At 45.3% G+C, this 13466-nt stretch overlaps 1 protein-coding gene across 1 annotated transcript in view; it reads right to left on the minus strand.

The window, feature by feature from the left end:
- LOC110508001 (WD repeat-containing protein 49) overlaps positions 1–13466 on the minus strand; it is a 41030-nt gene that overhangs the window by 17242 nt on the left and 10322 nt on the right. Inside the window, exons 7-11 of the mRNA XM_036964917.1 lie at positions 8353–8520; positions 8106–8254; positions 6394–6630; positions 5710–5874; positions 351–466 (exon numbers count right to left, since the gene is read on the minus strand). Of these exons, the coding sequence (XP_036820812.1) occupies positions 351–466; positions 5710–5874; positions 6394–6630; positions 8106–8254; positions 8353–8520 (835 nt within the window). The remainder of the gene's footprint in view (positions 1–350; positions 467–5709; positions 5875–6393; positions 6631–8105; positions 8255–8352; positions 8521–13466) is intronic.

Here is a 13466-nt window from a genome sequence, read left to right on the forward strand (position 1 = left end):
CTAGGGGGTATTCTAGCTTATAATTTCTATGTTGTGTTCTAGTTTATATTTTCTATGTTGGTGTTTTGTATGATTCCCAATTAGAGGCAGCTGGTTCTCTTTAATTGGGGATCATATTTAAGTAGCTTTTTTTCCACACCTGTGTTTGTGGGATATTGTTTTGTGTTTGTGCACCACGTAGTCACGTTTCGTTGTTCGTTTATTGATTTATTGTTTTTGCTTTAAGTTTCACTTTGAATTAAATATGTGGAACTCTGCTGCGCCTTGGTCCCGTTCTTACGGCAACCGTGACAGACTGACTGACAGACATGACTGTTGAATGTCAGAAATTAGGTCTTAGAGGGACACACCTCTCCCAGCCCATGACCAGCACGGTTCTCTTCAGCACTAGAACCTGGGAGATGTCCACGGCCTGGTCCCGGCCCGCATTCAGCCTGTGGTGACAGTGCCCGTTAAAGTCCCAGATCTAGAACCACACAGTTAGAACCACAGAGTTAGAACCAAGAAATACAGATCTAGAACCTAGAACAGACACCCCATCAAATTGACACCACCAGGTTAACATCCAAAACCAGGAGTCAAGGGGACAGAGACATTTACCACTGAGACAGACACCTTAACAAACATAAAGAGACAGAGACATTTACCATTGAGACAGACACCCTGACAAACATAAAGAGACATTTACCACTGAGACAGACACCCTGACAAACATAAAGAGACAGAGACATTTACCACTGAGACAGACACCCTGACAAACATAAAGAGACATTTACCACTGAGACAGACACCCTGACAAAGATAAAGAGACATTTACCACTGAGACAGACACCCTGACAAAGATAAAGAGACATTTACCACTGAGACAGACACCCTGACAAACATAAAGAGACATTTACCACTGAGACAGACACCCTGACAAACATAAAGAGACATTTACCACTGAGACAGACACCCTGACAAACATAAAGAGACATTTACCACTGAGACAGACACTCTGACAAACATAAAGAGACAGAGACATTTACCACTGAGACAGACACCCTGACAAACATAAAGAGACATTTACCACTGAGACAGACACCCTGACAAAGATAAAGAGACAGAGACATTTACCACTGAGACAGACACCCTGACAAACATAAAGAGACATTTACCACTGAGACAGACACCCTGACAAACATAAAGAGACAGAGACATTTACCACTGAGACAGACACTCTGACAAAGATAAAGAGACATTTACCACTGAGACAGACACTCTGACAAAGATAAAGAGACATTTACCACTGAGACAGACACCCTGACAAACATAAAGAGACAGAGACATTTACCACTGAGACAGACACCCTGACAAACATAAAGAGACAGAGACATTTACCACTGAGACAGACACCCTGACAAAGATAAAGAGACATTTACCACTGAGACAGACACCCTGACAAAGATAAAGAGACATTTACCACTGAGACAGACACCCTGACAAACATAAAGAGACATTTACCACTGAGACAGACACCCTGACAAACATAAAGAGACAGAGACATTTACCACTGAGACAGACACCCTGACAAAGATAAAGATACATTTACCACTGAGACAGACACCCTGACAAACATAAAGAGACATTTACCACTGAGACAGACACCCTGACAAAGATAAAGAGACAGAGACATTTACCACTGAGACAGACACCCTGACAAACATAAAGAGACATTTACCACTGAGACAGACACCCTGACAAACATAAAGAGACATTTACCACTGAGACAGACACCCTGACAAACATAAAGAGACATTTACCACTGAGACAGACACCCTGACAAACATAAAGAGACAGAGACATTTACCACTGAGACAGACACCCTGACAAACATAAAGAGACAGAGACATTTACCACTGAGACAGACACCCTGACAAACATAAAGAGACAGAGACATTTACCACTGAGACAGACACCCTGACAAACATAAAGAGACATTTACCACTGAGACAGACACCCTGACAAACATAAAGAGACATTTACCACAGACAGACACCCTGACAAACATAAAGAGACAGAGACATTTACCACTGAGACAGACACCTTAACAAACATAAAGAGACAGAGACATTTACCACTGAGACAGACACCCTGACAAACATAAAGAGACATTTACCACTGAGACAGACACCCTGACAAACATAAAGAGACATTTACCACTGAGATAGACACCCTGACAAACATAAAGAGACATTTACCACTGAGACAGACACCTTAACAAACATAAAGAGACAGAGACATTTACCACTGAGACAGACACCCTGACAAACATAAAGAGACAGAGACATTTACCACTGAGACAGACACCCTGACAAACATAAAGAGACATTTACCACTGAGACAGACACCCTGACAAACATAAAGAGACATTTACCACTGAGACAGACACCTTAACAAACATAAAGAGACAGAGACATTTACCACTGAGACAGACACCCTGACAAACATAAAGAGACAGAGACATTTACCACTGAGACAGACACCCTGACAAACATAAAGAGACATTTACCACTGAGACAGACACCCTGACAAACATAAAGAGACATTTACCACTGAGACAGACACCCTGACAAACATAAAGAGACATTTACCACTGAGACAGACACCCTGACAAACATAAAGAGACATTTACCATTGAGACAGACACCCTGACAAACATAAAGAGACATTTACCACAGACAGACACCCTGACAAACATAAAGAGACAGAGACATTTACCACTGAGACAGACACCTTAACAAACATAAAGAGACAGAGACATTTACCACTGAGACAGACACCCTGACAAACATAAAGAGACATTTACCACTGAGATAGACACCCTGACAAACATAAAGAGACATTTACCACTGAGACAGACACCTTAACAAACATAAAGAGACAGAGACATTTACCACTGAGACAGACACCCTGACAAACATAAAGAGACATTTACCACTGAGACAGACACCCTGACAAAGATAAAGAGACATTTACCACTGAGACAGACACTCTGACAAACATAAAGAGACAGAGACATTTACCACTGAGACAGACACCCTGACAAACATAAAGAGACAGACACCAACTCTAAACTAACAGAAGGACAGACACCAACTCTAGACTAACAGAAGGACAGAGACCAACTCTAGACTAACAGAAGGACAGAGACCAACTCTAGACTAACAGAAGGACAGAGACCAACTCTAGACTAACAGAAGGACAGACACCAACTCTAGACTAACAGAAGGACAGACACCAACTCTAGACTAACAGAAGGACAGAGACCAACTCTAGACTAACAGAAGGACAGACACCAACTCTAGACTAACAGAAGGACAGAGACCAACTCTAGACTAACAGAAGGACAGAGACCAACTCTAAACTAACAGAAGGACAGAGACCAACTCTAGACTAACAGGACAGACACCAACTCTAGACTAACAGAAGGACAGACACCAACTCTAGACTAACAGGACAGACACCAACTCTAGACTAACAGAAGGACAGACACCAACTCAAATGTAGACAGACAGACAGACCTACGGACGGACGGACGGACGGACGGATGGACGGACAGATAAACACACACTCCCCCGGGGGGTTCGGACACAAACACAAGTAAACACAGTCGGTAGTCAGCAGACCAGAAAACACCTGACACAACAGAAATACTAGCAGAGAAGATGAAACACGTTTCACAGAGAGTCAAGTGTCAGATAGCCTCCGCCCAACACTGCTTCAGCTGCCTCCGCCCAACACTGCTTCAGCTGCCTCCGCCCAACACTGCTTCAGCTAGCCTCCGCCCAACACTGCTTCAGCTGCCTCCGTCCAACACTGCTTCAGATAGCCTCCGCCCAACACTGCTTCAGCTGCCTCCGCCCAACACTGCTTCAGCTGCCTCCGCCCAACACTGCTTCAGCTGCCTCCGCCCAACACTGCTTCAGCTAGCCTCCGCCCAACACTGCTTCAGCTGCCTCCGCCCAACACTGCTTCAGCTGCCTCCGCCCAACACTGCTTCAGCTGCCTCCGCCCAACACTGCTTCAGCTGCCTCCGCCCAACACTGCTTCAGCTGCCTCCGCCCAACAATGCTTCAGATAGCCTCCGCCCAACACTGCTTCAGATAGCCTCCGCCCAACACTGCTTCAGCTGCCTCCGCCCAACACTGCTTCAGATAGCCTCCGCCCAACACTGCTTCAGATAGCCTCCGCCCAACACTGCTTCAGATAGCCTCCGCCCAACACTGCTTCAGCTGCCTCCGCCCAACACTGCTTCAGCTGCCTCCGCCCAACACTGCTTCAGCTGCCTCCGCCCAACACTGCTTCAGCTAGCCTCCGCCCAACACTGCTTCAGATAGCCTCCGCCCAACACTGCTTCAGATAGCCTCCGCCCAACACTGCTTCAGCTGCCTCCGCCCAACACTGCTTCAGCTGCCTCCGCCCAACACTGCTTCAGCTAGCCTCTGCCCAACACTGCTTCAGATAGCCTCCGCCTAAAACTTCCACACGTCAGGGGTCACACTGACTGGACTCAATCAACAAACAGTCTCATAACACAATTCTACTGTAATCTATTCTATTTCACCCAATTCTTTGATTTCAAAACAACAATATATTTAAGGTCCCTTCTATTGAAGATCGTATTATTGAACATTTGTAATATCTACACTACCGTTCAAAAGTTTGGGGTCACTTAGAAATGTCCTTGTTTTTTTAAAGAAAAGCGCATTTTTTGGTCCATTAAAATAACATCAAATTGATCAGAAATACAGTGTAGACATTGTTAATGTTGTAAATTACTATTGTAGCTGGAAACGGCTGATTTTTTATGGAATATCTACATAGGCATACAGAGGCCCATTACCAGCAACCATCACTCCTGTGTTCCAATGGCACATTGTGTTAGCTAACATGCTGTGTTTGCTTCATTAAATAGTACCCACAAAACACTAGTCTCAACGTCAACAGTGAAGAAGTGACTCCTGGATGATGGGCTTCTAGGCAGAGTTGCAAAGAAAAAGCCATATCTCAGACTGGCCAAGAAAAGATTAAGATGGGCAAAAGAACACAGACACTGGACAGAGGAACTCTGCCTAGAAGGCCAGCATCCCGGAGTCGCCTCTTCACTGTTGACATTGAGACTTGTGTTTTTCGGGTACGGTACTATGTAATGAAGCTGCCAGTTGAGGACTTGTGAGGCATCAGTTGTCCTCTGTGCTAACATAATTGCAAAATAGTTTTCTAATGATCAATTAACCTTTAAAATTATACATTTGGAATAGCTAACACAACGTGCCATTGGAGCACAGGAGTGATGGTTGCTGATAATGGGCCTCTGTACACCTATCTAGATATTACATTAAAAATCAGCCGTTTCCAGCTACAACAGTCATTTACTACATTAACAATGTCTACACTGTATTTCTGATCATTTTGATGTTATTTTAATGGACCAAAAAAAAAAGTGCTTTTCTTTCAAAAACAAGGAAATGTCTAAATGACCTCAAACTTTTGAACGGTAGTGTGTATGTACAGTATGTATCTGTGGATGTAACTATGGTTATTAGTTACACCTACATATTCTACACAATGACCCCTGCAGATTGGAATGGAACAATATTCACATCTTAGGGTTTATCTATTTCCTGCTTATGACGACGGCCTGTGTCAATTAATGTAACGAGCGACCTTGACTACTCCGTCTGTGCCGGCGGTGAACAAGCGTGTCTGTGTCCCATCCAGCGCCATGGTGGAGATCTCAGCATCACCATGGCAACGGTGGAACTGCTTGACCTTCTGACCTGTGTCCACCAGCCAACAGATCACTGAGGAGCCAGAGTCACTGCTGATCACCTGAGAGACAGAGAGGGGGGTAGAGAAAGAGAGAGAGAAGGGGGAGACAGAGAGGGGGGAGAGAGAGACAGGGAGAGAGGGGGGAGAGAGAGAGGGGGAGAGAGAGACAGGGAGAGAGATGGGGGGGGGGAGACAGGAAGAGAGAGGGGGGTAGACAGAGAGGGGGGAGAGAGAGACAGGGAGAGAGAGGGGTAGACAGAGAGGGGGGAGAGAGAGACAGGGAGAGAGGGGGGAGAGAGAGAGGGGGAGAGAGATGGGGGGGAGAGAGACAGGAAGAGAGAGGGGGGTAGACAGAGAGGGGGGAGAGAGAGACAGGGAGAGAGAGGGGTAGATAGAGAGGGGGGAGAGAGAGACAGGGAGAGAGGGGGGAGAGAGAGAGGGGGGAGAGAGACAGAGAGAGAAAGGGGGAGAGAAGGGGGGGCGGGGGGAGAGCGAGAGAGGGGGGGTGAGGAGAGAAAAAGCATTATCGTGGTTCCTGTCTAGATGTAGGTGACTGTGCATGTGTTCCTGTGTGTGTACCTGTCTGAACAGGCTGTTATATAGGACACAGGTGACAGAGTTCTCATGGCTGGTGACTCTCCTCCCCTCCTCTCTCTTGGCTTCCATGAGGAGGAGCAGACTGTTGAAGGAGAGGAGGAGGCGTGAGCGCTCCTCACTGAGGAACAGAAGAGTGTGACACTCCTCCTGTGTCTTGGGGAAGATGCCGGCGATACGCTGAATACACAGCTGACTAGCCACATCCCACAACCTCAGCACCTGAGAGAAGGAAGAGACGGTTGTCTTAACGTCTTCAACACGCATGTAGAAATGTCTCATCTTCATCATTTAGAGGAAGTCACATTTCATCTAACCTTTAAGTCTCTACTGAAGACTCATCTCTTCAGTGGGTCATATGATTGAGTGTAGTCTGGCCCAGGAGTGGGAGGGTGAACGGAAAGGCTCTGGAGCAACGAACCACCCTTGCTGTCTCTGCCTGGCCGGTTCCCCTCTTTCCACTGGGATTCTCTGCCTCTAACCCTATTACAGGAGCTGAGTCACTGGCTTTACTGGGGCTCTCTCATGCCGTCCCTGGAGGGGGTGCGTCACCTGAGTGGGTTGAGTCACTGATGTGGTCATCCTGTCTGGGTTGGCGCCCCCCCCCCCCCCCCCCTTAAGTTGTGCCGTGGCGGAGGTCTTTGTGGGCTATACTCAGCCTTGTCTCAGGATGGTATGTTGGTGGTTGAAGATATCCCTCTAGTGGTGTGGGGGCTGTGCTTTGGCAAAGTGGGTGGGGTTATATCCTTCCTGTTTGGCCCTGTCCGGGGGTGTCCTCGGAGTGGGCCACAGTGTCTCCTGACCCCTCCTGTCTCAGCCTCCAGTATTTATGCTGCAGTAGTTTATGTGTCGGGGGGCTAGGGTCAGTTTGTTATATCTGGAGTACTTCTCCTGTCCTATTCGGTGTCCTGTGTGAATCTAAGTGTGCGTTCTCTAATTCTCTCCTTCTCTCTTTCTCTCTCTCGGAGGACCTGAGCCCTAGGACCATGCCCCAGGACTACCTGACATGATGACTCCTTGCTGTCCCCAGTCCACCTGGCTGTGCTGCTGCTCCAGTTTCAACTGTTCTGCCTTATTATTATTCGACCATGCTGATCATTTATGAACATTTGAACATCTTGGCCATGTTCTGTTATAATCTCCACCCGGCACAGCCAGAAGAGGACTGGCCATCCCACATATGCTCTCTCTAATTCTCTCTTTCTTTCTCTCTCTCGGAGGACCTGAGCCCTAGGACCATGCCCCAGGAATACCTGACATGATGACTCCTTGCTGTCCCCAGTCCACCTGACTGTGCTGCTGCTCCAGTTTCAACTATTCTGCCTTATTATTATTCGACCATGCTGGTCATTTATGAACATTTGAACATCTTGACCATGTTTTGTTATAATCTCCAACCGGCACAGCCAGAAGAGGACTGGCCACCCCACATAGCCTGGTTCCTCTCTAGGTTTCTTCCTAGGTTTTGGCCTTTCTAGGGAGTTTTTCCTAGCCACCGTGCTTCTTCACCTGCATTGCTTGCTGTTTGGGGTTTTAGGCTGGGTTTCTGTACAGCACTTTGAGATATCAGCTGATGTACGAAGGGCTATATAAAATACATTTGATTGATTGATTGATTGATCTAATGCACGTCTTTGACACATAACAACGTCCCAATCCTACACACAGTCTCCACGTCTCTTCTCCTCCTCTCTCACCTTGTCCTTGGAGAAGCTGATCAGCTGTTTCTTGTCCACTATGAAGCGTACGGCTGTAACACTGCTCATGTGACCTCGGAGAACACCCACTGGTTTAGAGATCACATAGGGGTTCCACAGCAGCACCTTGTTGTCTATACCTGCGGTGGCTGCAACCAATCAGAGAGAAGGATGTTTAGTGCCTGCATTGGATACAACCAATGAGAAGTAAGGATAGATGTTGTAACTTGGTAGGACTTGTGAGTGCCTATCAAATTCATCCCAGAGTGATGGTCCAGGTCATTGGTTCCTTTCTCCGTGTGGAAGGCGGTGACTCTGAGGGGCTCGCCCTCTTTCTCCCTCCAGCCAATCACCATGCTACTCTGGGGGCTGGTGCTGCACGACAACAACGCCTCCAGAGAGCCCAGGAAACGCACTGCAGGTAACAGGAAGTACAGGTGTAAGATGAGGTGTTTTATGAGTAGAAACAGGTGAGTAAAGTGAAAAGGAGAGGGGTGAGGAGAGAGAGAGATAGAAAGAGGATGAAGGTGAGGAGAGAGGGAGAGGAGGAAGATAAACAGTGGATAACCAGCTAGATACAGTGCCTTGCGAAAGTATTCGGCCCCCTTGAACTTTGCGACCTTTTGCCACATTTCAGGCTTCAAACATAAAGATATAAAACTGTATTTTTTTGTGAAGAATCAACAACAAGTGGGACACAATCATGAAGTGGAACGACATTTATTGGATATTTCAAACTTTTTTAACAAATCAAAAACTGAAAAATTGGGCGTGCAAAGTTATTCAGCCCCCTTAAGTTAATACTTTGTAGCGCCACCTTTTGCTGTGATTACAGCTGTAAGTCGCTTGGGGTATGTCTCTATCAGTTTTGCACATCGAGAGACTGACATTTTTTCCCATTCCTCCTTGCAAAACAGCTCGAGCTCAGTGAGGTTGGATGGAGAGCATTTGTGAACAGCAGTTTTCAGTTCTTTCCACAGATTCTCGATTGGATTCAGGTCTGGACTTTGACTTGGCCATTCTAACACCTGGATATGTTTATTATTGAACCATTCCATTGTAGATTTTGCTTTATGTTTTGGATCATTGTCTTGTTGGAAGACAAATCTCCGTCCCAGTCTCAGGTCTTTTGCAGACCTTTTCATCAGGTTTTCTTCCAGAATGGTCCTGTATTTGGCTCCATCCATCTTCCCATTAATTTTAACCATCTTCCCTGTCCCTGCTGAAGAAAAGCAGGCCCAAACCATGATGCTGCCACCACCATGTTTGACAGTGGGGATGGTGTGTTCAGGGTGATGAGCTGTGTTGCTTTTACGCCAAACATAACATTTTGCATTGTTGCCAAAAAGTTCAATTTTGGTTTCATCTGACCAGAGCACCTTCTTCCACATGTTTGGTGTGTCTCCCAGGTGGCTTGTGGCAAACTTTAAACGACACTTTTTATGGATATCTTTAAGAAATGGCTTTCTTCTTGCCACTCTTCCATAAAGGCCAGATTTGTGCAATATACGACTGATTGTTGTCCTATGGACAGAGTCTCCCACCTCAGCTGTAGATCTCTGCAGTTCATCCAGAGTGATCATGGGCCTCTTGGCTGCATCTCTGATCAGTCTTCTCCTTGTATGAGCTGAAAGTTTAGAGGGACGGCCAGGTCTTGGTAGATTTGCAGTGGTCTGATACTCCTTCCATTTCAATATTATCGCTTGCACAGTGCTCCTTGGGATGTTTAAAGCTTGGGAAATCTTTTTGTATCCAAATCCGGCTTTAAACTTCTTCACAACAGTATCTCGGACCTGCCTGGTGTGTTCCTTGTTCTTCATGATGCTCTCTGCGCTTTTAACGGACCTCTGAGACTATCACAGTGCAGGTGCATTTATACGGAGACTTGATTACACACAGGTGGATTGTATTTATCATCATTAGTCATTTAGGTCAACATTGGAACATTCAGAGATCCTCACTGAACTTCTGGAGAGAGTTTGCTGCACTGAAAGTAAAGGGGCTGAATAATTTTGCACGCCCAATTTTTCAGTTTTTGATTTGTTAAAAAAGTTTGAAATATCCAATAAATGTCGTTCCACTTCATGATTGTGTCCCACTTGTTGTTGATTCTTCACAAAAAAATACAGTTTTATATCTTTATGTTTGAAGCCTGAAATGTGGCAAAAGTTCGCAAAGTTCAAGGGGGCCGAATACTTTCGCAAGGCACTGTATATTGACTAAGCTGCCCTACATACAGAGAGCTTTCAAATCATGTTTTTGTTACAGCTGACATACACACACAGAGTCGGTTTTACTGTCAGACCCAGTGTGTCATCTCAGGGACAGGATGGGCGACGAGTGTAAAATGAGCATCATCAAAAATAACACGAGTTCAGTTGGAGTGTGTTCTCTGACTGTGAGAAGTCATGCGGCATCCATCTATCCCTCTCTCATCTCTCCCTTCCTCTCTCTCGCCACCTCTCTCTCCCTCTTTTCCAAATGTCCTCTCTCTCTCTCTCTCTCTCTCTCTCTCTCTCTCTCTCTCTCTCTCTCTCTCTCTCTCTCTCTCTCTCTCTCTCTCTCTCTCTCTCTCTGTCTCTGTCTCTGTCTCTGTCTCTCTCTGTCTCTCTTGAGTCTCTTGTCTCTCTCTGTCTCTCGGCTCGTGGTTTGGGGGTATGATAAACCCTCATGTCTAATCATGAAACAGCCACTGTTTCTGAACTTCAGAAGAACACCACTTTGCACCCCAGAGATACACAGAGATATAAATATACACACACACACATAGACATGCATGCACAGGAACACACACACTCTGCCTGTAAAATGTCAATTAGCTAATCCTTTTTATGTTCCCCTGTCATCTCCTTTGTTCCCTTTTGTTATTTATTGTTTGTTGTTGTGGTGGTAACACTTTACTTGACACCCAGCATCATAACACTTTATACACGGTCATAACCATGTCATAGTATGTCATAACACAGTCACAACCATGTCATAGTATGTCATAACCATGTCATAACCATGTCATAGTATGTCATAACACTCTATACACGGTCATAACCAAACAAGCATTCCACTAATGACATCTGCTAAACATGCATATGTGACCAACAAAATTTGATCTGATTTCATAACACGGTCATAACGCGGTCATAACGCGGTCATAACGCGGTCATGACGTGGTCATAACGCGATCATAACGCGGTCATAACACATATATTCAGACCTGTTGCGTTATTTTATGGCTGGTTATGACACCTACATAAGAGTGTAAAACCTACCACACAAGGCCAAACATTCCATTACACCGTAGCCTACATGTGTCAACTGTATGTTTATGTTATATAACATTTTCTGAAATTGACCATATTCAATTATCATTGTAATTGTGCACACGTTGATGTCAGACATGCACCTACCCCAAAGCTCTGTTGCTGATGACTGGGATGAATGCAGGAGCAGATTTCAAGAGCAGGACAAGACACCCTCTTTGTGACTGATGACTGATATAAGGGCATGTACGTGATAGGACTATCTGGCTGATATGATTATGATGTCATAATGCTTCATCACAATGTCATAAAGTGTATTTTCTTAGTCCAAGTAAAGTGACACAGGATGGTCATAATGCTTCATAAAGTGTATTTTCTTAGTCCAAGTAAAGTGACACAGGATGGTCATAATGCGTCATAAAGTGTATTTCTTCAAGTTATTTCAAATATGATTTAAAAAAAAAACATGACTATAAAGAATTAATTAAAGCAACAACAAAGGATTTAAGTAACAAACGTTCAACCGAAAGGTAAACTTCTTGGCAGGGAAAAACTAATTTGAATAAATGTGGGTTTTGACACTCTGATGTAGGTGTCATAACCAGCCATAAAATAAAGCAATAGATGTCAGAACAGGTGTATATGGGTCATGACAGTTATGTCAGCTGTTATGACATGTTGATGTGCTAGGACATGGTTATGACATGTTATGATGTGTTATGACGTGGTTATGACGTGCTAGGACATGGTTATGACATGGTTATGACGTGGTTATGACGTGCTAGGACATGGTTATGACGTGGTTATGACGTGGTTATGACGTGCTAGGACATAGTTATGACGTGGTTATGACGTGGTTATGACGTGCTAGGACATGGTTATGACGTGACAAGTGGGTGACGACAAGTGTTACCGTTGTTGTTTATTCAAATTTTTGTTCTCGTTATCCCCCATGCGAGAATGGCCCCCTCAGCAGAGTTGTGTGTGTGTGTGTGTGTGTGTGTGTGTGTGTGTGTGTGTGTGTGTGTGTTTAAAGGGTAAGAGGCTATATCCTGAATCAGCTAATTGGTGATCTGTCTACTCAGTGTCTGTGTGTGTTTATTTATAATTGGTGACTCGGAGCATTGAGGGGGCCCGAGGACGAATGACCCATTGTGTTTCCATGACACTGCAGAACCCGTAACCGCGATGACAGGCTGAGTAAGCGCTGAGGACGGCTGTCAACCCAGGTGCTTAGGTGAGTGTGGGTCTCCGGGGACGGACAAACGTTCAGGGTGACACCGTGTGTGTGTGTGTTTGTGTGTGTGTGTGTGTGTGTGTGTGTGTGTGTGTGTGTGTGTGTGTTTGTGTGTGTGTGATGTCCGCATGTCATCCAGACAGAGGGATCAAAACAGGCTGGTATTATCCTCCCAGCTAGTTATTCAGACAGCGGTAGTGACATTCTGACTCTCAACTGAGAAGTGTTGAGGCATCACTTTACCTCCTGCAGTAAGCACTTTACCAACCTAGCTCATTTGCATATTAATTGATAGTGGTGTACTTCAAAGAGCCTGGGGTTATGCAAGTCAACAGAAAGCAGTCTGGGAAATGTCAACCAGCAACACCGACATGTTAATCAATGGGACCTGTCGGCTAATTAATCAGAGGTGTGCTTGGGGTGGTACGAAGAGATGTGTTGGTGTGGACATGTTGTTTGTAAGAGGGGATGTGTTGGTAAGGACATGTTGTTTGTAAGAGGGGATGTGTTGGTAAGGACATGTTGTTTGTAAGAGGGGATGTGTTGGTATGGACATGTTGTTTGTAAGAGGGGATGTGTTGGTGTGGACATGTTTTTTTGTAAGAGGGGATGTGTTGGTGTGGACATGTTGTTTGTAAGAAGGGGATGTGTTGGTGTGGACATGTTGTTTGTAAGAGGGGATGTGTTGGTGTGGACATGTTGTTTGTAAGAGGGGATGTGTTGGTGTGGACATGTTGTTTGTAAGAGGGGATGTGTTGGTGTGGACATGTTTTTTGTAAGAGGGGATGTGTTGGTATGGACATGTTGTTTGTAAGAGGGGATGTGTTGGTAAGGACATGTTTGTTTGTAAGAGGGGATGTGTTGGTA

This window comes from Oncorhynchus mykiss, chromosome 27 (assembly GCF_013265735.2).
Source record: "Oncorhynchus mykiss isolate Arlee chromosome 27, USDA_OmykA_1.1, whole genome shotgun sequence".
Classification (NCBI taxonomy): Eukaryota; Metazoa; Chordata; class Actinopteri; order Salmoniformes; family Salmonidae; genus Oncorhynchus; species Oncorhynchus mykiss.